Here is a 25999-nt window from a genome sequence, read left to right as displayed (position 1 = left end):
GCATGCATGTGTGAGTGTGTGTGTGTGTGTGTGTGTGTGTGTGAGTGTGTGTGTGTGTGTGTGTGAGCATGCATGTGTGAGTGTGTGTGTGTGTGTGTGTGAGCATGCGTGTGTGAGTGTGTGTGAGCATGCATGTGTGAGTGTGTGAGTGAGTGTGAGCATGCATGTGTGCGTGTGTGAGTGTGTGCACGTTTTTGTGATTCATGAGGACACAAATTTGTATAATGACATGGGTATTACACTGATATTTCAATAGCTTTAAAAACATGCTAAAAAATGTTTTATTAAAAATGTAAAAATGCAGACAGTTTCCTGTGATGGGTAGGTTTAGGTGTAGGGGGATAGAAAATACGGTTTGTACAGTATAAAAACCATTACACCTATGGAGAGTCCCCGTAAACCACATATACAAGTGTGTGTGAGCGTGTGTGTGTTTACTCACGCATTTGTGAAGTTGATCGCTCCCATTCGTTCACACTCATAAATGATGAAACCTCCAGAAACCACAGGAACACCATTAACCTTGATCGCCACGGGGACAGTGATGTGATCTGAACAGAGACACATTCAGCTGCATCATGACACTAAACTACATATAATAAGCAAAACTTCAAAAGTCCTCAGTACACTGTGTGTTTCTGGCTGCCTTTTGTCTCGCCTTGCACTGAAAAGCCTTTGACAGGTTCGTTCATATAAGAACAATAAAAAGTAAGAAAGAAGTATTCACCAAAGAATTAGACAAGGATTTACTACATATGTTTACTGCAGCTGTGTTTGTGTATGCACCTCTGCCAGAGGGGATTGTGGGATACATGTGAGGCGGAGGCAGAGGACACGTCTGGATCTGAGTCGTGCCGTAGTCCAGATGCACGGTGGCGTTTGTGGCGATTCCCACCCCGAAATCACACTCCACCCGCAGACCCTGCAGATCCGGAACGCTGCCGTGGATCAGGATCCCCACGTTCTGAGAGGAACACACACACACACACACACACACACACACACACACACAGAAATCGTCTCGGGTTACTGATGTAACCCTTGTTCCCTGAGTAAGGGAACGAGACGCTACGTCAATGACGTGATGGGAACCCATCACGTCATTGACGTAGCGTTGATAGTTCCCACGAAAGGGAACATTTGGTTTCATTTTGTTTATGCACAATTGGGTTTGAGGGTGAAATATGACCATTTTTCATGACTTTCATCCTCAATAATACAAGATTCTTCACGCATGTCAACAGACTTCATTCTCCTCATTAGAGTCTCTGAATGTGACACACAATGACTCTAGATATGATCATGTTTTAATCTGAAAGTTTAGAAACTGAGGTGAGGAAATATTCCAGCCGGCTCTTTTCAGACGCTCATCTCTGCCATCACACGCCACATTGAGCTCTATTGTTGTCAGGATGGTAGACTTCCTGACATGGTGCCTGTTTCCTGTTTCCTGTTTCCTGTTTGGTCTGAAGAGTCATTTCCTCAGGCCCTGGATCAGATTCATCCAGGACAGAAGCTCCTTCCCATCAAGATCTTCCAGTCTGCCACATTAGGAGCAGAACCTTATTCCCAGTGTTTATGTGGGGAAAACAGCCCACAATCTGAGATGTCCTAAATCCTAAAATGTCTGTTTGCACAAATATTAATCCTCCTCATATCTGAAGATTCAAATGCGTGTTGTTTTCAGTGTACGAGACTCTGTTGTTTCACTTGCAAGGAATTATGCAAATCAGTTCATTGCACAAACATGCTCAAAAACGAGAGGTAATTATATTACTTTTTGTCATGCAAATGACCGTGTAAAATAAGCTTTGAAGTGCAACAAAATGAAGAGACATCTCTCATTCAAATGAGATCGAGTGATGATGGAAACAGAAACATCTGGAGTTATGTCTCATAATTAAAGCGAAGCAAAATGGAAATTTATTATAATGTTTTATAAAACAATTGTTGCATGATTATTTAAATGAAAGTTGTTTGAAAAGTGATCGTGCTCTGTATATGTTGTGATGAATGATAATTCGATAATTTGCAGATTGGTTATTTGTTTTTGATTTTTTTCCCTTTGTATACAGTATGTGTCTGTGATTTTTTCCTTTTCCTTCCATGTTTATTTTAATTATCTCGTTTATTAGCAGTTTTGACAACAACATCTGCACAGTTACGACGCTCAAAGTTCAATGCAAACAAAGATATTTTCCTTTAAAGAATTCGCTTTTTAAGGACTACAACAAATGGCTGGTAGGGACTACAATGAGCTTCTTCCTGGTTAGTGACATGATTAACCCTAAAATTTACATAAACCCCGCCCCCGAGAACACACAACAAAGGGGGCGGGGCCATGTTGGGCTGCTTTAGAGAAGAGGAAGAGTTGTTGTAGTAGAGTGTTGTTGACATGCCGTCATTTTACGCCGGACTGCTTCACAAACGAGGGTCAATTCAACACAAAAGATGAACATGACGGCACATGCTAGTGGATGAGTTGAATCAACTCCACAGCAACTACATAAATTTATCCACTAACCATTCAGAAACGTCCAGTTTCATTCTAAAAGTTGTAACTTCTTCCTGAGTCTCTCCATCAGTGTCGACTCCGGTTTGAACAATGTAAGGCTGAACACCGTTACTGACAATCCTCATTTTGGCTGCGTGAGATTCTCCAGCTTTGTTGTTGTTGAGCTGTTAAAGCTCCGCCCTCTTCTGGAAAGGGGGCGGGAGCAGCAGCTCATTTGCATTTAAAGGGACACACACAAAAACAGCGTGTTTTTGCTCAACCCAAATAGGGGCAAATTTGGATATAATAAATGATCTGTGGGGGATTTTGAGCTGAAACTTCACAGACACATTCTGGAGACACACTGATATTACATCTTGTAAAAGGGGCATTATAGGTGCCCTATAATGCTGAAACAGGGAACATTGTAGAAAACTAGAATCTACCTGATTTCATAAAGCTGGTACTGAGAGCCTCTGGTTTAGTGCATTGGTTTGAATGTGTGTTAATGTGGAATACCGTCATGTGTGCGGAGCGGCTGATCTCGGAGGGGGTGACGGTCATGGAGGGACACTGCTGGACGCCATCAACACTGCTGATCCACGAGCGGCTCAGATTCCCACTGGAGCAGTCCTTCTGAATCGAACACCTGCAGCGCACATATAGGGAAACTCACTGTAAATCTAATTATAAAGTTATGTGTTTACTCCAATTTGTTCTTAAAATATATTATCATTTACACAGTGGCTGTGTAATCAAGACATCACAAACAACATAAGTAGAATATAATGAATATATAAGCTAATATAGTGCATGTATTTAGCAAAAGAGTTCATTTCTCTGGCGAACTAACAATCTGCAGACTCGCCCTGAGGTAAATACTACGTGACACAATGTTTACAAGCTGTTTTACTGACGTCTTTCCGCCGTTGAAACACTGCTTGAGCGATTACACTAGCTATTATGCGTTTCAGTAAGTTGTACTGTATCTTTCAACATACCTTCAGATGTTCATTCATGTTTATTCTTTAACTATAATATTAAATAGGAAGAGATGATCACGTTCACTCGCGCTACGCGCCACCGTTTGAAATGAGGCGACTATACAGTGATCTGTCACGCCACTTTAAAGAGCAACAAAACGGCATTTTTTGTTTGAATTTTGTGATAAAAATGGAAAGAATTAGAAATATGACACTTTGTTTCTTATGAAAAGTAACAAAACGCGGAGCTTATTGAGATTACTGGTGGTTAATGGTGGTTAGGCTACAATGCTATATTAGTTGTGTAGGTCCAATGGGCCAGGGCTGGGCGGGGCTTGGCGGCAGGGGACGGGGCACTTTCGGTACACCACGAGAGTATTGCTGTTCATACCGTGGGTAGTGCATTGCAGTATATGCAGTTTTTCAGTTCAGTTTGAATATCATTAAATCCCTAGTTAACAATAATGAAGAAAAATGTTTGATAAGCATATGAAGCTTCTTGGGCCAAATATTTAATACTCTGTCTGTAATTATAATCCATAAATCATAAATAGCAATGGCAAGGTCATGGGTTTGATATCCACAGAAAGCATGAACAGATGTACACACTTTGGATAAAAGCATCTGCCAAATTCATAAATGTAAATGTAATTAAATAAACTTTAATTTTGTCAAGTGGGCCCTATCTTTTGATCCTAATAATAAGTCCATTAATCTAAAGACCCACTGAACAAGCATAAAACAGCATTAACTGAATTCCCTGAGCTCAGAAAATGTCATTTATAAACGAGTGTGGACTATAAGGGAGTAAAAAGTCTAAACATCAGGGACGTCTCTTTAGTTTGCTGTAATGAGCAATAAAATACAGAGCTGAGAGCAAGAACCTGATAGAAGCTCATCCGGAGAAAAGACAGAGACGTTCTGAAGGTAAGATATAAGAGCAGGTTAGAGGGACTGTGATGAATTTAGAGAAACATGCAGATAAAACGCTTAGTCTGACCAGTTACGTTTGGTTTTTGTTGAATGGATGTACTGAACACACACTCTCTCTCTCACACACTCACTCACACACACTCACACGCACAGGATGAAAAGACTCTCAGTGCAGTTTGACATTTTCCTCTGAAAGAGCTTCTATCATGAGAACAATCATCATGAGTTGGATAAATGTTAAAGATGAGTGAAGCACAGAATCGCTGCACTCCTTCACCCAGTGACGTCTGCTTCAAATTCCAAGCATTCAGGAAAACCCTTGAATAAAGATAAACTCTACAGGAAATCCAGCCCAAAACATCTGAAATCTCATTCAAACACACAATTTGACAAATTCCACACGTGTATTTTTGTCACTAAATATCAAAGGGTTCGTTCTCCAAAGCCCTGTGACTCTTTCTGCTGCGAAACACAAAAGAAAATCTGCGAACACTTATTTTGAATTTCCCCAACAGACATACTGACTGTAAGTAACTTTGCAACTACATGTCAACTTATTCTAATAACCCCAACCCTAAAAGTCAACTAATACTCTAATGAGAGTTAGCTGACATGTCCAAAACCAAAGAGACCATCACCAAAACCAAAAATATTCAGCAGAATTTGCACTGTTTTTTCCCACACAAAGAAAGTGAATGGAGACGAATGCTCAAAAACGATGAAAAATGTAGTCCATATGGCTCATGAGTTTGGCTCAAATGGCTCATTGATTGTGTTTTTGTCAAATAAGACAAACATGATCCTGGAAAATCATCATCAACATTCCTATCAAACATTCAGATTTTGGAGTTATGGTTCGACTGGGGCTTCAAGCGTCTTTCATTTCTCCCTGATTTCAGAGTAAATGAAGAGGGAATGAGACAAGCGCTGACGCGTAGAGCAGGTTTACCTTTTCTCTAGTGTACACCAGCCGCAGTAGGCATCAGTGGCGCTCAAACACTCGCTGCAGGAGTTGTACTGACCACACGCCGCCACACCGACATGCAGGAGCTGCACAAATAAACACACAAATCACACACGTGCGTACTAACACCACACACAAGATGTGAGCGAACACTTGAGTATCAGACTAACATTCAGTCGTATGTTCAGTTTCACAGCCTCCATCAATGATTATTCACACAACACTCTCTCATCACCTCTCCCAGAAATAGACTTGATGTCTGAATGCGATGAAGACAGCGTGTGCATGCTAAATGCAGCTCCGCTTTAATCAAATATATGGAAGCTTGTTTCCGCCACAGAATAAAACCATTTAAAAGATAATTGCGACTCTTTATCTCACAACTCACGAGAAATAGTCAGAATCATGAGAAATAGTCAGAATCGTGAGATAAATATTAGAAATTGTGAGAAAACAATCAGAATTGTGAATAAAAAGAGTCAGAATTGCCAGAAATAGTCAGAATCATGGGATATAAACTAGCAATTGTGAGAAATAGTCAGAATTGCAAGAAAAAAGTCAGAATTGCCAGAAATGGTAAGAATCACGAGATAAATTTGCAATTGACAGAAAAAAGTCTGAATTGCGAGAAAAAAAGTCTGAATTGCGAGATATAAACTCACAATTGCGAGAAAAAAGTCAGAATCGGGAGGGAAAAAAGCCAGAATTGCGAGAAATAGTCAGAATTACGAGAAATGGTAAAAATCGCAAGATAAATTTGCAATTGACAGAAAAAAGCCTGAATTGCGAGAAAAAGTCAGAATTGGAGATATAAACTCACAAATGTGAGAAAAAAAGTCAGAATTGTGAGAAATAGCCAGAATTGCATTAAAAATAGTTAGAATCGAGAGATACAAATTCGCAATTGCGAGATAAAAAGCCAGAATTGTACGGAAAAAAGTCAAAATTGAAAGAAATAGTCAGAATTGCAAGAAAAAAAACTCACAAGTGTGAGAAAAAAGTCAGAATTGTGAGATAAAAAGTCAGAATTGCCAGAAATAGTCCGAATCATGGGATATAAACTAGCAATTGTTAGAAATGGTCAGAATTGCAAGAAAAAAGTCAGAATTGCAAGAAATGGTAAGAATCACAAGATAAATTTGCAATTGAGAGAAAAAAGTCTGAATTGCGAGAAAAAAAAGTCTGAATTGTGAGAAAAAAAGTCTGAATTGCGAGAAAAAAAGTCTGAATTGCCAGAAATAGTCAGAATCACGGGATATAAACTAACAATTGTGATAAATAGTCAGAATTACGAGAAATCGTAAAAATCGCGAGATAAATTTGTAATTGACAGAAAAAAGCCTGAATTGCGAGAAATAGCCAGAATTGCGTTAAAAATAGTCAGAATCGCAAGATACAAATTCGCAATTGCGAGATAAAAAGCCATAATTGTACAGAAAAAAGTCAACATTGAAAGAAATAGTCAGAATTGCAAGAAAAAAACCCTCACAATTGTGAGAAAAAAGTCAGAATTGTGAGATAAAATGTCGCAATGACTTTTTAAAATGTTTTATTCATTGGCGGAAACAAGCTTCCATAAATATATGACACAAATGGCTTAAAATATCTTTGTAATATAATGATCTTTATGATAAAATCTCATTTGTTAACATTAGTTAATGCATTAACTAACACAAACTATGAATGAGCAATACATTTGTTCGAGTATCTATTAACCTTTGTTAGTTAATAAAAAATAAAGCTGTTCATTGTTTGTTCATGTTAGTTCACGGTGCATTAACTAATGAACACAACTTTGGATTTTAAAAATCTATTATTAAATGTTGAAATTAGCATCAGCTAAGATTAATAAATGTAGAAGAAGTCAAATGAAACCTTATTATAAAGTGTTACCATGAGCAATAATTCAGCATTGCTCACGCACACTTTCAACAGATTTAAGCTGATATCAGTCATTGCGTTTGAGGATGTGCTGAAGACACTTAAAGCCCCGATATACTTCAAGTGAAATCGAAGAACGAACTGAGGTGTAAATCTCCGGTTCATTTCTTCTGTTCAGCCGGTCGAGGTCAGACACAAGTGAAAACATGAACCCACCGGAGAGATGCTTTATAGCAGAAACTGAAGCTGTGACTCTAACTTAAAGTAACAGTATATCAGTGCAGAGGTGTTTCAAACTTCTAAGAGAAGGACCAACGTTGCGGTGAATATATCAGAGCCTTAAATCAAAAGTATGTAGTGTATGATATGTTTTGTACTCACATGGTGTGTGGTCATGAGATACAGGTAGTTGTTGTCGCTGGGGTCGAAGGTCATGATGTGGTGAACCGGTTCATTAGCATGGAGTTTGAGTGACCACAGTTTGGCCACAGACAGGTTCGCCAGCAGAGACAGCTGATGAAGAAACACAAGCGTTTAACACACACACCTCAGCATACGACATCTACTGTGAACCGTACAATCAGAACACACTTCAGGAGATACTGTATCCCACAATGCAACATCACACTCCATTTCCAATAGGTTTAATCTTTTTCTTGACTCATTTGGACTGCCAACTGCATTACAGAATTACACTAATTGAATTAAAAGTGATTCATGCATCCTTTATATCAACACTTAAATGTGGGTAAGTTGTATTACATTGTAAACAAAAATCTAAGAAACATTGCATTTTTGTCAAAGACTAAAACAGGTCCAGATTCAGAGGGATGATCAAACACAGATGGAGTAGATCGAGTCCATTAGCACCACCAAAGCTTCACAGTCGTGTCCTCTTCATGGGTTCATCATTTCATTCAGTAACGTTAGACAGTTTGATTTTTATGATGTTTAATGTTTGATGATCGCATTATTTTACATTCGCGTAAGCAATCTTATATCACTTGTTTCTGCTTCTTCACCTGTGTTTTGATCCGGAGATTCTGTACTAGAAGAAGCGTAATAGCGCCCCCTACCGTATAACAGCGAAAACATACCAAGCCAAGCATACTTAGAATAATTAATTATTTTTAAGTATATCTCAATCAAAGATTGAGTACATGTATAGTCCAAATATACTTTTCTGTCAAGTATACCTAAGTGCAATTTAAGTAGGCCTATATTTACATAAAAAGTAGACTGAATGTATTTATTTTTAGTTTAAAAGAAGTTTACTAATAACACACTTGAATAAACTTCTTTTTCGTAAGGGTTATCATGATTTCATACTGTACTGTGCACTATGCAGTCATCTTGTGTTCCCTTTTCTATTTAAAACCAGGCTATTTTCTCTGAATGCTTCTCGACGGCACCTAGTTTAAATACAACGGTGGAAGATGAGAGGAAGAGCATGATAATGATATGATATCATAATGCACCATAATTATCATCCTCTGAATGTTGAGAAAAAAAGCATGAAGACATTCGGTGGGTGTGAAACATTCGTCATCTCAAATCTGACATGCCAAAATCAACCTTCAGAGACAAAGTGCTAATTGCAAATGTAGACAAGTTTCAGCAGTTCAGACACACACACACACACACACACACACACACACACACACACACACACACACACACACACACACACACACACACACACACACACACACACTATGAGACAAATTCCACACATTTGAATTATGCTATGCCAGATACAAAGACACAGTTATCAGAGGAGCACACATACACACAGCAGTGAGAAAAGAGTGTGTGTGTGAGTAAATCTGCTGTATAGATGCATCAACTCACTGAGGCTTTCAAACGGGCTCCAGGGAAAAGTTCAGAGAGAAATTTTAAAGTGGACCTATTATGCCCTTTTCACAAGATGTAATATAAGTCTCTGGTGTCCCCAGAATGTGTCTGAAGTTTCAGCTCAAAATACCCCACAGATCATTTATTATAGCTTGTCAAATTTGCCCCTATTCGGGTGAGAGCAAAAACACGCCATTTTTGTGTGTGTCCCTTTAAATGCAAATGAGCTGCTGCTCCCGCCCCCTTTCCAGAATAGGGCGGAGCTTTAACAGCTCAACAACAACAAAGCTGGAGAATCTCACGCAGCCAAAATGAGGATTGTCAGTAACGGTGTTCAGCCTTACATTGTTCAAACCGGAGTCGACACTGATGGAGAGACTCAGGAAGAAGTTACAACTTTTAGATGTTTCTGAATGGTTAGTGGATAAATTGATGTAGCTGCTGTGGAGCAATTGTGTGTGTGTGTGTCCTAAAGCAAAGCTTACTTTATTCTATACAGTGCAGATGCCTGCAAGCATGAATGTGAGTGTTAGTGTTGTATATGTGAGCAGATGTACAGACAGACAGACAGATAAGCAGAGGTTGAGCTCTAATTGAATTAGCCTCTACTAACACAGATCCTCAAATAAGCTTATCTCACCACACAAATCACATTACACACACTCCTGAGACCATCAGCGGCATCATGAAACCACCCACAGGACACACACACACACACACACACAGTGAATACTGAATCTGAACTGCAAAAAGAAATATTCATCATAAGTGTGACATCACAAGCTCATTAACATATCCCCGCCCCCATTCACACATCAACACCTCTTCACTGAAGCTGACCCATCATGATGAATTACTGCTTGAAACACAGCATAATGTGGAGATCAGCGGTGCTCATTTACATACAGCAGTCTTAAAGGTACAGTAGCTCCTGTTTAAAGTTGGCATGAAAGTTGAGCTAGATGCCCTTTCTTCCCTATTGTGCCGTATATCGAGTGAAACGCTTCTCAAACAAGAACAAAAGTAGGGCGGGGCTTTATTTTGTCTGTGGGGAACTGATTGGATGGTTGTGGTTTGCTATTGGTGGATCTCATGTGAGTGACAGATTATAAACCTGATCATGAAAAACTTTTTGGAACTTTTTTAATGCTTTGAAACCCTGACTCATATATTAAGTGAACTTGCTGGAATGTAAATAAAATGTATAATAGGAGCACTTCAAACACTCGCACTCATACACCCGCCGCCGCCAGCAGATTAAAGCTTAATAAATGATGGATTAATTACAGGGAGTCTATGACAGGATAGTGGTAAAGCTTTTGTTCAGAGTGCAAGACAAACTGTGTTCAAACAACACCTTACATAACAGAAACATGACAAGAATCGACAAACTGAGAAACAGAAAAGACTACCAGAAAACATATTATCAAAAGTACCATGATATGACTGTATCTTGGCTACTTTTTGAAACATCAGCTGTGTAGATTCAATCTAGCTATCTGAGATTACGCTCTCTCTCAAACACACGTATGGGCAGAGCCTCCGAAACAAGCCATTACATCTGAGCAGACGTCGTCCCTGTGTCTTGGCAGCGAAACAAAAAGCCTTTTCTGACTCTTTACAGCAGACTCCCTGCAGCTAGATATTCCTTATCTGTGTGAATGAAACACTCAATAATAGCACTGCTCACAAAGAGCTCGCCGACTGCAGGCCACAGACCAGCCCTCCATCGTCTCCAGACTTCAAATAACTTACTAAATGTGAATCTGAGTAACTGTGACACACCTTCCTGGAATCTGGCCCTAATTACGGCTCTTTTGTTCGGAGGTTTTGCAGCTCGCAGATGTTTTCTAAGGCAGCAGCACATGAATAATCATCGCTTTGGGTTAGTGTGAGTAGGTGTGTGGCTCGGGTTTTGCTTACATATTTGAGAAGCGAATGTGAAAACCTGAATTCACTTTAATTGTGAACAGTCCCGGCTTCATAAATGTTTTATTTATGTTTTAATGTGCCATTATGCTATATGGATTCCTAATGTTGTTTGTTGACTCCTAATGGAATCTCCTAAAATAGGTTTACATGCATCCAAGTTCAAACAACACTTTCATTCTCTCATAATATCACTGCAGCATCAGCTCTTTCCTCTCAGTGTCTGAAATGGTTCGATCAAGGATTCAGTCTCTCTAAACCCCGCCTTTCTGATAGCCTGCTCTGCTCTGATTGGTCAGATGCTCCAGTCTGTTGGGATTGGTCAGAATCCAAACGCTCATTATCATATCTGAATCTCAGCGCTTGATTCACAGTGATCAATCTCATCATCAGTCTCATCAAAGTGCATTTGCTTTGGCAGCAGAAAACAGCGTCTTCTCAACATGAACAACATGAACCAAACTCTTCCAGTCTCAGATACAACTACAGTGATTGAGGGCGGGGCAAAGAGACACTGTTCAGCCAATGAAGACCATAGACTGGCTTTATGCAAATTAGTTACAAACCTACAGGTTCAGCAGGAAGTGAGACTGAATTACTGACGACTCGTTTCAGGCAGTTCAGAATCGATTCTTTCTTTTAGGAGACAAAAACTCCACCTATCTGCACTTTGCAGACCTTTTACATTCACAAACAGCTTTATTACACGCTACATGAAATTGAATAAAGCATAATAGGGGCACTTTAATGAAAATGTAAAAAACGTAGAAAGGTTTAGTGATAGAGGATTGAAAATACTTTTAGTAAAAACTAGCAGTCAATGTACATCATGGCAGGAAAGCTAACATGTGCATTTGGGTTTATGGGTGTTTTTAAATGGCCAAAACTAAAGAGCAGGTGGTTATGGCCGATATATAATGGCAATATTAGGGATGCACCAATATGAAAATTTTGGCCAAAACGATAACCAATGTATTGGCCGATAAATCTAAATCCAAATTTTTATATAATTTTTGAGAGCATTACAAAACAAAAGCCATGTCCCAAACACACAATTATAATATTCTCATTATAATTTTATGTAGCTTATATGACAGACTTGGGCTGTATGTTGCACTGTATTTTCCTTTCTGAAGTGATTTCAATTATATTTCAAGCAATTCAAAACCATCATAGTGAACAGTGCGCATCTGAAGTGTCTCAGCTGAAGGAAATAATCCATTATTTATCGGCTTTAATATATCGGCCAAATTTTCTTATTGGGCTGATAACGATGACATTAAAACACTATAACGCCTCAAGCAATGCCTTTTTTCACCTGTCGATGACTGCTCTGTGTAGGAACTGCAATCGGCAAAATGTTGGTGACATTTAATATCATGTAAAGATAATGGGTGATTTATTGCGTCACCAAAAATTATCGAGGTCATGTACATATGAAGAGTTTGGTTCCAAAACACGATAAATGCCATTTTCAAAAAAACTGAGTTTCCGCCAAAATCAGTATTGTATCTGGTCGGTATTGAAAAGTCATTTATTAATTTTGTGCAAAATGCGATATCCGTCGTGTTGTTCTGTCATGTTTTCTCCCTTTCTTTCCAAAATGCGACAAATGCCAGTCTCCTTTTTCTGCAAACGCGATATATCCACTCAACCAATCACAGCGCACCATTCCACGCACTGTAAACATTAAAGGTTTTTTTAAAAGCCGTTTTTAATACCAATGTACTCGGCAAATGTGTTTATTTAACCGTGCGGTGGCGCCAGATACTCTTTAATCACTAATGACAATTAATTTATAACATTAACAAGATGACCCGTTGAATTCATTTTGGGAGCGACGACTGAATGTATTTTTAGTAAAATGCCTGTATATAAGATAAATATTGGCAAAGATTAGATTCTGTCATATATGTGAATCAACTTACTTTGTTGTGTGTTTTCAATTAAAAAATAACTTTTATATTGATGGATTAATTGCATTTTGAAAAAGAAAAAGTGTCATGGATTTATTGCATTTTGGGGAAAAAAAAATCTGTTTTTATAATAAACTTTTTTTAAATCAAAATGTAGATTTGAATTTTTAATGTTTTTATAACCAAAAGATGCTATGTGAAAGTTTGAAACAGAAAATAGTGTTTTTCATCTTGCCACTTTCTTGGTAAAGAAAACACATTTTTACTCAAATTAATCAAAATGGAGTTATTGCGTTTTGGAACCAAACTCTTCATATATTGCGCAATAAGTCGATATATTGATTATTGTGACAGGCCTAATGGTTGCCAATATATTGTGCATCCCTAGGCAATATACAACTTAATGGGGACAAATAAGATGCACACAAAATCGATGAATTCACAAAAACACATCTGAATACAGAAAATGTGCACTATCCATTGACTGGTGGTAGATTTTGGAACTGACACTTTCTGTTAATCAACAAATCAAACGTGGTTACCTATGCTTATATACTGTCTAAATATTAATATAACATATTTTTTACACAATACTAAAAAAACATGTCTAAAAACAGTGATGCCATAGAAGAACCATTTTTTTGTTCCCCAAAGAACCTTTCAGGAACAATTCTTACAAGTGTGAAGAACATTTTAATAATCTAAAGAACCATCATCTACTATAAAGAACCTTTTTTTTGGAATGGAAAGATTCCATGAATTTTAAAGGATCTTCATGGACCACAGATGCAGATAAAGAAGCTTTAAGAGTGTAGGAGAACACTAAACTACACCCCGGAAGTGACTACAGTTCCTCATGTGAGACAAATGACAAAAAACTGACTAGTTCCCTTAAAAAGATCCTGGAAAGAGCATGAGTTTCTGCAGTGGGAAAGAGACTCATGATAGCAGAGCTCTACAGCTGACCGTCTGTGTAAAGAAGCACAACAAACACACAGACAAAGAAGACAGACCCCAGCAGGACCACCCGATCAGACAGGAATGCTTTTAAATGGAGTTTGTGTACAAGGCAAACACTTTTTAAAGAATATGAACAAATATTTGAATGTGTGTGTTTCCATGTGCTGTAACATCACTGAAACCAATCACAGCTGTGCAATTATCAAATACTGAAACTATTATGTCTTTATATGGTGTATAAATCATGGATGGTAGACTAGTCAACTAATCGTGCACCAAAACATATATTTGATTAGGTCAACACATTTGTTAAGTTTGTATTTTTGTCTTAGCTTTAATATTTGATCATATTAAGAAGTTGCAGCACTTTAGACTGTCAGCATTGCAAACTCCCTCCAACATTTTCCAAGTTGCATTTTCGAGCCCTATCTGCTCATGATAAAATCAAGCTCCGCCTCTCGTTTGTTCTCATTCGAGAAGCTGTTTCCATATACATCACATTAGGGAAGAAAAGATGATCGCAATTTCTGTTTCAACAAGCATTTAAAGCACTGCGGCATCAAAGCACATATTCACCGCCTTCAACAGCAGATTTCAGAAAATTGTTTGCTTTTGTCTCAGTTTTTGCCTATACCATGATATTTTGTGCAAAAAAGGAAAAAAAAGATTACAGATATTTAGTCTGGTTGAATACAGACCGTCAGTGTTATTTATTGCATTCCTGAACAGCAGCTCAAACAGTTCCCAGGGAATCAAGTGAATGCAGTGTAAGCCACTTTAGATAAAGCATCTGTTTTGCACATTTCTAATGTATTTATACTCTGCACAATATGTGATATAACGCAGTATTATTGTTGTGTGTCATCTCACCTTGCGTAGCCAGCCCTTGCTCGTCCCCAGGAACAGCACGGTGCGGTTGTGGACGTTGGCTACAGCGATAGATCTGAGCCCCGAGGCCTCATAGATGGGTCGGGCCCTCAGGGGCCTCCTCAGAGCCAGCGGGTGCTGGAGGTGAGCCGCCCCACAATTCAGCTGCTCCTGCTGGAGCTGGAACAAATAATAACATGATGTGAGTGACAATCGCCTGTGCAAAACTCGCGGTTGGAGGCGTTTGCCTGGCAGTCGCTGTGGGATTTAAGGGTCTTCGGAGCGGTTTATTCATGCAGGAGGCAGCCAAAAGAGTCTTTGTGATAATATTATTATCAGCTCTACACTGAAAGAAGTCAAACAGACCGTGCCAGTTTTATAAATCAAGGTTTCATTCAGTTTGTCTCTAAGAAAATAACACTCCCCATAGAAAAAATAAAATGAAACAATTTAGCTCTGATAGTATTTTGACTTTCGCTTTACTGACTGCAGATGTTATTGTGGATTTTATTATTTTTCTAGTGTTTTTTTGTTGTTAGTACATAGAAAATACAATGGCACACTATGTACATTTTCACCACTAGAGGTCGCTTATTCAAAACAAAGGATTGAGGGAATCTTAGGAGGTGTTGTCTTCACCTCACAGCCGGTGGAAAAGAATCGAGACTCGGGCAGAAATCATGTTCATGGATGAGATTATTAATGTTACTGCAGTATGAAGCAGAGCAGGACAATAGCTGTGGGAGTGGAACGAGGCCGCTGGAGCGAGTTATAATGAGAGACGAGCGAGACACATGTCTCGAGAGCAGCGGGACTTTTATTATGCCACAGTCGCCGCTTCCGCTTCTTCTGGTCAAAAGTGTGTGGGGTAAAGCAGCACTGTTTATCATATTAGATATATTTGAGTGTGTTGAAAATGATGTTATAACATTATTCTGTGCATTCGCTTGGCTCACTAAAGGCATGGTAAAACATGCACTCATGGAGAAAAAAAACAAAACATTTAAGCAATAAAACTAAACGTGTTGAGCTATTAGACATGCGCTGATATTCGGTAATGCAATATATCACGATAATGAATATGCATGATATTGTTATTAAAAGTGTTATAATGCATTTAAGAATACTTTCCCCATCAACCGTATAAAATGCACAACACTGTATTCTGCGTCAAAGGGACACACGCTCAGATGTAAACAAACCCAACGAGAAGCACATGGCGGAATGAGTGAAGGAGACGCGCTGAATGAAAGTGCACATTCACCCTCTGACAGCAGAGGGCGCTGATGGAACAGCAGAAATGCAGCGATTACCCCGGAAACCTGTTAACAAAGCAGCTGCGCTACTACAGTATTTAAAATGCTTCAAACAGCCATTCATTTTTTTGTAATCTCAATGTTGTTCATCACAGCACCAAATAGGCCTACTTAATACTTAAAGACTTAATAGGCTATTTATTTTCAAACTTAAACATTTTATATTTTAATCAGGACTACAACATGCCCTAATGATTAGAAATTTTCTGATTATTTGTTATTGTTCAGTAAAACTTATGGTTTCATTAGTTAACATGTTAATTCATCATTACCAAACTGACAGTGAAAAATACTTATAAAGCATTAATTATTCTTAATTAATGTTAATTTCTTAGTTACTGTTTAATAACATTACTAAAATCAAAAGAACTTATTTAATGTGAGATAAAACTAACAATGATCAGATATATTTCTGTTCAGTTCAGCTGTATCTTAGTTAATGCATTAAATAATGAGACATTATTGTAAAATGTTTCCTGTTGTTCTTTTTTAGCCTAATTATTTTGCACTTTAATCTTTTTTTTACTTTATAAACTTTCTTTTACTTGTACTTTCTTTTACTTTAGAAAATTTTACTTTATATATTTTTGTGTATTGTATTATTATATTTAAACATTCAGAGTTCTTTTTGTTATTTCAAAATAGTTCTTAAACCTGTTATACTATGACACTTTTTTTGCAACTTATTTCAATATTGTGATAATACCGTATACCGTGATAAAAGCTTCAGCAATTAATCGCAACATGAAAATTTGATACCGTCACATGCCTATGAGCAAGTCAACAAAACATATAACACTGTTCTAGTGGTTTTTGGATATTTTAATCTAAAAATCCTGCATATAGTGTGCCTTTAAAAAAAACATCACAATAAACAATAAGGTCTTTCATTGACTTTAAACATTGACTAACAAAATGTTTTTAGTTTTATCTTAAGTGGAAATTCAATTTCATTTTATAGCAAATGTATCTTTTGTTTATGGTGAAATTAAGTTCTAAATAGTATTAAGTTCTAAATATTTAGTAACATTTTGGCTTATGTATAAATAAAATACAGGGTCTTTATAATAAATAATCTCTTGACCAAACCATAAATATATTTTGAGAAAAACGAATACATTTGGCTGTAACAAAGTTGGCAGTATCATTTATTTCAGTGTAGATATGGCTCTTTATGATTTTATACCCGTTCATTTTGTCATGCTAAATGAAAACCGTGGGTTTAGATTGTAAAGGTGATGATTCGAGATGCCAAATGACACGCCAAAACCGATTAGTGAAGCTCAGGGGTCGTTCAAGCCTGAGCAACAGCAGCGCCTGCCTTAGCAGACATCACTAACAACACAAGTGATTAGACTAAGAATAATGCAGCGTTACATGCGTTTGTCCTGAACCTGCTGTAACACACTGATTAATCTATTGTTTAATCGAGCGTCCAAAGCTTGAGGTTCCAGTAGAGTTTGTGCGCGAGCAGCGAGAGGTTCACGGCAGGGTGACGGGAACTGAAGCGGGGGAGAGAAAGAATTCAGCGGCCGAGTTTTTCTCACGGGTTTCTCCCCCTCAGCGCCGTGACCTCCTGCGCTCCGAGGAGACTGCAATCTATCAGATACGCCACACATCAGCGTCAGCCTCTCCAAGCCAAACACAAGCTTCACCAGCCTTCGCCAGCGGCGCAGGGCATCATGTGATGTCACTGGGCATGAGCGATGAAACCCGCGTCAGGAGGGGGGCGTGAACCTGGACTTTATGGGAAAGTCTGAGTTACGTAAAAGAGCAAAAGCCCTGCGCTGAATAAACACCAGGCTGCCATGTGCTTTTTATAAAATGCCATGTTCACCTAATAAAAACAGCATGTTCTCAGAAATGAGCTGCTCCAGAATCTGCTTCACGCTCGACTTTAAATTCACATCAGATTTATATGTGACTAACATCTGAGATGGATTAACCTAAGTTTGAGTTCACTGTATATTATGAGACATTCAGTTCTATAACTACATGAACATGACCAAAAGGAAAAGCCACAATAGTCAAAGCTTTTCATTCTGCTCTACACATCACGAAATCATTCAGAAAGCAGTTAAAAAGTGATTCAAAGTGATTTAACTCTGGCTGCTCTATTTAGTCTCAGTTTAATAGTTCACAGATCATAAACTCATGAACATGTTCAATAAGGTGAATGATGCAAAAGTCAGAGTTTTTAGTAGTTTTGATGAAAGCCTCACACTCAAGCTTTTGAGTTTATTACGATACCCTCATAAATGTTTAGGATTCAAAACAATAATTCAATTCAACGCGATGATTGTAGCCTTTGAACACAATCTGTGTTTAATAAGTGGTTTAATGACAGAAACGATAGGAGATTTTCCCAGCACAAAAATACTATAATTTAATCACGTTCACTACCATTGGAGGGTACGTGAAAAACATTTCCCCAATAATGCAGCAATTATTCATTATGGAAACTTTTGACTGACTCCCAATATTGAAAAGGCAACAAGTCATTAAATTTAAAGTCAAATGCACGAGAAAGGAAAGTTTATTTTATATGCTGTTACTGCTGTCCATATCTCATATTCGCTGAATACGCAAGTTTTCTTAAGTATTTTCATAACTTTAAAGCTTTTTCTCTTTTTTTCCAATTAAATTCACATTTATTTGTTTCACGATACATATCGTTTCAAAGCAGCTTTACAGAGAATGCATGTCAACATTACAATTTAAAGAATGCAGTTAGAAAGTAATGTAATAATTTAGGCAATTTAATTTACAATCACTGTTAGCAGTTTAACTGAAGGTAGAAGCACCTGGAAATAATGAATTGCATTGCTTTTCATTTACTTTAGGTGATGGTTTCATCACAACTTTTTCGAAGCAGTAACAATAGTGTGGGAAAAATCTTACCACGATGTTCCCCTTGGCCTCGCACTCGGCCCCGGAGCCCTGGATGACGCTGTCCAGCACCTGCACGTCGCTGTTGGGGCCGGTCGAGCAGTTGCGGCGGCCCTGGCGGATCATCTCCTCCACATCCTCCACGCGGAACGCGCACACGGCCGACTGCCCGCCCGCCCTGCCGAACACCCCGAACAGATAGGGCTCCGGGGCCGCGGCGCTCTGCGCGCTGACCTCCACGGGATAGATGGACAGCAGGCGGTTGTAGATGTTCCCGTTAGATCCGCACTGAATTCCCATCTGGATGTAGGACTCGGTGAGTTTGCGGCTCTCCGCGGACCTGCGGGAAGCGTCCAGGCAGATGCGCGCCAGGATGCTGTTGGGTTGGCTCTCCTTCAGACCCGTATTGGCGTCGTTGTTGATGGCGATGTACGAGTAGTTCTTGAGCACGAACGCGTGCACGAAGTTGAGCTTGTTCTTCTGCTTGACTTCTTGCTTGATTTTGAACACGTTGTCTTCGGACGGGTTGATGTCGTAGGTGAAGAGCCGGCTGAGGTCTTTGGTGTTGAGCGAGCGGATGGCGATCTCGGGCGTGTTCTCGAAGCGCAGGTCCTCTTTGCTGTGGTTCTTGGGGAAGAACTCGGTCCCCATGCCCGTGTACGTCGCTCCGACCAGAAGCCGCGGCGCGCCGCCGTGGCTCCGGAACACGAGCCCGACGGTGCTCGCGTTCTCGTGGTTGGCGACGATGTTGAGCATGCTCGGGAACACGGTGGCCCCGTCCTGCGGGAACTTGACGGCCACCCGGGACACGTCGTCCATGCTGCGCAGCTCGCAGAAGCCCTGGTACACGGACCCGCAGGCCAGCAGAACGCCCTGCTCGCGGTCCAGCGCGAGGAGCTTGTTGTGGTTGTCGGTGAGCGTCTTCTCGTGCTCGCACGTCGCCTGCGGCAGCTGCGGCGCGTGGCACAGCGGGTTGTCGCGCACTGGTCCCGTGCGCATCTCCACCTCCCGTCCGAGCGTCGCGTTCAGCTGGTACAGGCTGTTGACCGCGGCCAGGTAAACGCGTCGGGACACCGCGTCCACCACGAAGTTATTGGTGCGGTTGGGAGACGCGAACTCCTGTTGAATCTTGAGCGCGCGCGTTTGGAGAGCCGCTAAAAACACGGCGAAAACCACCGCTAAGAGCCCGAGAGAGGATCTTTCCGCTGTAGAAGGAGGCATTTTTCCTTCTGGCTGGCTTCCGCGGGTTCTGGACGGAGAGGCGCATTGAGCAAGCGGAAAAGAGCGCAACTATCCGGGAGGAAAGACCGTTTCCTGCCGAACGCCTGAACACCGAATGACGTGATGAAGAGTCTCCGCTTCCTTAATAGAGACTCTCGCAGCTCTCCGGCGCTCAACATCTCTCTGGAGAGACCGCAGATCTGTCCTTCTGATAGCCTCACACTGCGACAGCTGTCGTATTATTATTACTTTATTCATATTAGCCTCTCGGGGCATTTTCAAGCTACTCAATATATGTTAGAGTGTCCAAAAATAACGGGATATAAACGGGATTCGAACTTGACAAAGACATCATGAGATGTGAGCTGGGATGGTTTTGCTCACTACTGTCGCACTTCAGTTTATAAAGTAAATAAAGTAGTAATAATACACTCTTAAAAATAAATATTTTTTTAAATGGCATCGATGGTTCCATAAAGAACCTTTAACGTCCATGGAATCTTTCCATTCCACAGAAGGTTCTTTAGATTGTTACAGTCCGTTTATTCAGTTCTCAAAACAAAGACACAATTCTCAAAACTATAAACACGTTTCACTTGTTTTCACACACATTCCTTAATGATTTCTACACAAAAAATGCGCTTATTTTGCAGTGGTTTAAGCATGTTCTCATTCAGAAAACACAAACGCATCGTTTTTTCAACTGCTTACACACATTTTCAAAACTTTGCCTCTTTGCAAAATGCCTCACATCTCTTGCAAAATGAAGCACTGCATTCAAAACATCTCAAAAGCAAACATTTGTCTTATATTACAAACACTTTTGCCATTATGTTCTATTTTTGGATATATTATATTCACACAGTTAAAAGCTCTTCTTTCATGAGCTCCTGTGATCATTTCTGTACAAGAGAGATGTTGAACAATTCACGGTAAACACGAAAGCAAGACTGAAACCAAACTATTTATTGTTTTACTGTAAGCATGTAGTTGTGAATACAGTATTACAGTAAAGAACAGAAATACATCAACTGTGTGTAGTTGGACAGAAACAATGCTGTGTTTGAAAAAGGAAATCAAGATTTTTGTGTGTTACACGGAGAATTGTGCATTTTATGAAATTGAAACTGAGTCGAAGGCTGAGAATTAGAGTGGTTTTGCAGATTCAGACCAAGAAACTGTTATAGTACTGGTTACTGTAATGAAATTTGGCCAAAAGTGCAGAGAATGGCGAATGTCTTTCTTTCTTTGTGTATTAATGTAATTGACAGTATACTGCCAATTCACAGTTCGCAGTTCTTTGGTTTTTGAACTTTTCTTCTCTTGATCAACTACTTCATCTACTTTCATCTCCTGGAAGATGAGTCTACAGTATGAAATGACACTGTAAAATGTTTTTCACACTAAGGAAAAAACGGTTCTCTTATGAACTGATCACTGAAAGGTTATTTAGGGAACTGAAACTGATTCCTCTGTGGCATCACTGAGAAAATACCCTCTGGAAGATTTATTTTTTAAGAGTTTATGATAAAACTTCAGTTTATTCTGAAAGCAGCAGCAGTCACAGAAAAACCCTCTGAACAACTGACAAAACTGTGTGTGTGTGTGAGTCCTGTACAGATGAATGTGTCACAACACAAGCTCTAATTTCATTTGATCATAAAAGTGTTTCAGGCTTACCATGAACCATGTTTTATCTTGTCAAGCGGAGGGAATCTCTAGCTGTATTATAGTCCATGTCAGTGTTTTTGGCTGCTGAACTTTGACCTGCTGCTCATGTTCTTTATCTTTCCAATTAGTCGTGCAGATTGAGCGTGTGATGGAGCCGCTGAAGTGCCTCCATATGGACACGACAGCTCTGACCTGCTCCGACAGAGACGTCCTAATACACGCTCACTACAGTCAGAATAATTGAGCATGGAAGATGATATCCGTGACACGTCTCTCTCTCAGGCCTGTGAGGATTGAGCTCTTTCAGACTGCACTTCAAATGATTACACGTGTTTCCTACAGAGAAGTGGCTTGGATGATTTATCATACATAAACAAATACATAATTACCACAAACAGAATAACTGATATGTAAAAACTTTTGCAAATAATAGTGATAATAGCACATATAGCTACTGTATATGTTAACAGTTGTAAATAATAAAGATGTTTACAGTGAAATAATGATGTGCATAAATAATTCATTTATAATAAACACTGCAATAAAAACAAGAATTGCCCATTTTTATTTCATGGTGACTTTAATAGTTTGGGGATTTAAAAATCATTTAATGGTGGTTGTGCTCGAAAACTGAAATTTGTCAGTAGAAAAAAATCACTATTACAAATTCATCTTTCTATGGCATTGTAGAATATGATCAATTTTCTATGGCTAAAAATCACCATTTTAAAATCCAATGAGATTTTGATGATTTGCCTGACCGTGAGGAACTGAACTGAACTACTGAAGCTCACTGAAGGCAGTAGTTTGTGTGAATGTGTTTGTTGCAGTATTTACTGCTTTATTCACAATGCTCAGGAAATGTTAGAGCAACTCTGAATCAAACCCCAGAGAGTGTCTAAAGGTGTTTGAGACGGAGAAGGAAGAGGGAAACAATGCTCGAATGAGACACAGAGCCCAGAATCCTCCTCTTCCCTCCGCGCCTCTCGAGATCTGTTTCCGCTCAGATAACGCGCCGCGTCACGTGACGCACATTCAGGCACGCGCTCACAGGTTACAGTGAAAAAGACCAACATATCACCATTAATAAAACTAAGACACCAGATACATGAACTCAGTGCAGCAGAATTCGCAGTGTGTATATTATACCTACAGGTTACAACTGACTGAGAGCAACAATTCAATCTTAAAAAAAGTTTTTGACATGTAGTAGGTTTGTAATAAGTGGAAAATTGGGTAACACTTTATTTTAGGGTTCAATTCTCACTTTTTACTAGTTGCTTATTATCATGCATATTACTAGAATATTGGCTGTTTATTAGTACATATTAAGCATATATTAATGCTTTATTCTGCATGACCTTTCTACATTTCTTTACACAATACCTGAACTTAACAACTAAATTACTAACTATTAATAATCATTAAATAGGGGTTTATTGAGGCAAAAGTTGTAGTTAACAGTGTTCCCTATACTGAAGTGTTACCGAAAATTGTTGTCATATTTTGTCAATGTACAGTACAGTGCGACACGAATCCTGCATGCGGCAGATTTTCATGTTTAATTTGATATAAAACATTTGCATATAGATATCGAAGAGTTAAACCATAAAGCAGGCGAAGCTGCAACACTTCTGTCCCGCTGAAGAGCGCAGACACTGACTGAGCTCATCAAGAATCCCGCAAGAACTTCTGTTTGTGAGTAAATCTGGACAGGTCTGATAGCGCCACCTGCTGGACAACAAGCCGAAGTACATAGAGTTTATACCGGTTCATACCTTAAAGCAGGAGTGTCAAATCCAAACTCAGCAAGGGCCATGCCGAGGGTTGTGAATAAAATCAGGGCCGGACATATATTTAGAGGATTTTTTCATTTTTTAAAGAAATATAATTGTATTAATAACTGTATAAAAACGCCCTCACAATTCATTAAAGGATTAGTTCACTTTCAAATGAAAATTTCCTGATAATTTACTCACCCCCATGTCATCCAAGATGTTCATGTCTTTCTTTCTTCAGTCGAAAAGAAATTAAGGTTTTTGATGAAAACATTCCAGGATTTTTCTCCTTATAGTGGAAGGTTGAAGGTCAAAATTTCAGTTTCAGTGCAGCTTCAAAGTGTTCTACATGATCCCAGACGAGGAATAAGGGTCTAAACTAGAGAAACCATCGCTCATTTTCTAAAAAAAAAAAAAAAAAAAAATATATATATATATATATATATCGTTAGTACTTGCACTAGCATATTGTATATGACAATTTAGTTCAAACTTTGACCTGTGGAGGGCAGTAATACACTTAGCAGTGTCTACACTGCTGGAATTCAGAGAAGAAGAATAGAAGAATAGAGAAGAAGAAGAAGAAGAAGAGAGCTAGTTCAAGATGAGCATTTATGGTTAAAACGTACACTCTTAGAAGAAAAGGTTCTATATAGAACCTAAAAAGGTTCTATCAGGCACTTCATATATGGAACCCCTAAAAGGTTCTATATAGAACCCTTTTTAAGGGTTCATTTTATTGATTTAGTTTTTAATTTATTTTAATTCAATTTTATGAATTAACCTGCTTATATAGTTACTTTATCGCTAGAAAAACTTAAATACCCATAGGCATAACACATCAAAATAATATGTAATCATTTAAGACATTTTTATTAGCATTTACAATGACACAATATATAAAACACACTGCACTTCGTAGAGCAATAGTTAGAAGAGCTTACATAAACGTTTCTAAAAAAAAATGAACTAACAGACTAACTAGTAGAATTGTTTTTAAATTCATAAGCGTTAAATGATAATTTAACATTCAGATAAGCATTTAAACAATAAAAACAAATGACCCATGACAAAAGTAAGTGAGAAAATTAATATCTCTTACGTTATTTTAATTACATTTGGATAAATCCTTGATATATTTACACACCTTACATGTTTTTTTCAAGAATCAAAAAGAAGAAATGTGGTTTACGGTGCTGTCTGGGCCTGCGCTATTCTCCGCCAGGAGGTTTGTCATTTCTTACATGAATTCCTGAAAACTTTCTTTGTACTGTAGATTGTATTGGACCTAGAAAACACATAAGGATATGATGTTTCAGGAGCAGTCAAATCACGTGATCACTGTACAGCCAGACCGCACTGTTATAAACCAATGGACACCGTTTGGAGGCCAGTGAAGTCCACTATAAGGAGAAAAATCCTGGAATGTTTTCATCAAAAAACTTCATTTCTTTTCCACTGAAGAAAGAAAGACATGAACATCTTGGATGACATGGGGGTGAGTAAATTATCAGGAATATTTTATTTGTAAGTGAACTAATCCTTTAAACCACATTTATCAAAAACAACCAGGTTTATGTTTTAATTTTAATTTTGAGTTGTAACACATTCGTGTCACAGCAGGCTTTTTTTTTTTTTTTTTTTTTTTTTTAAATCTTTATTAAAACAAGAAATAAGGTTTCTGACTACCATAACTGCATAAACACAGTGCTTTAAAAACAGTAATTTCAATTTCAGAAAATAATTTTGATTAAGCAAAATAGTCAACAAGTTATAGATACGGTCAAACCCAAATTTATTCAGACACCTTCAACATTTCATTCATTATTACAGTTTATTCACTTATAGTTTAAAAAAAGAGTTAAACTGTCAGAAAAAAATGAGTCTTAATTATGTCAGATAATACTTAAGCAAAACACGGTCAGGTCAAAGTGTCTGAATCATTTTTGGTTCCAAATTTGTATCAGTTTTACTGGTAGTTCACTGTATGAAGAATTGAGGGGTATAATACTTTATTTTGCTATCCTCACTTACAGAAATGAACTATAGTGTCCTGAACCCACTAGTAAAAATATATCAAAAATTTCAAAAATGTCTGAATATTTTTTGGTTTGACTGTATAAATACCACATGGCATATAGACAACAAATGGCATCTGATATTGTATTATTTTGGTAGCTCTTACTTTAAAAAGACAACTTTAACTTGAGAGGACACGTGCACTCGACATAATGCCAACCGTCAGTTAAATAAAACAGTACTTAAACAGCTCATGGATTTTAGGAAAAACTGTTTGATAACATTTAACAAATGGTAGGTGATTATAGATAAATGGTATATAGT

The 25999-nt window shown here is 38.5% G+C and overlaps 1 protein-coding gene across 1 annotated transcript; it reads right to left on the bottom strand.

The window, feature by feature from the left end:
- Nucleotides 1–405: 405 nt before the first annotated feature.
- On the bottom strand, nt 406–20356 carry LOC125280517 (plexin-D1-like). Its single transcript, XM_048211093.1, has 7 exons — nt 18999–20356; nt 14785–14961; nt 7637–7768; nt 5360–5460; nt 3014–3143; nt 787–964; nt 406–551 (listed from the first exon to the last, which is right to left on the bottom strand). The coding sequence occupies exons 1-7, from the start codon at nt 20205–20207 to the stop codon at nt 439–441; spliced, it is 2040 nt and encodes a 679-aa protein (XP_048067050.1). The 5' UTR covers nt 20208–20356; the 3' UTR covers nt 406–438.
- Between the last annotated feature and the right edge of the window lie 5643 nt (nt 20357–25999).

Source organism: Megalobrama amblycephala, linkage group LG12, assembly GCF_018812025.1.
Source record: "Megalobrama amblycephala isolate DHTTF-2021 linkage group LG12, ASM1881202v1, whole genome shotgun sequence".
In the NCBI taxonomy this organism is placed as follows: domain Eukaryota; kingdom Metazoa; phylum Chordata; class Actinopteri; order Cypriniformes; family Xenocyprididae; genus Megalobrama; species Megalobrama amblycephala.
This window is presented reverse-complemented; position numbering and strand designations above follow the sequence as displayed.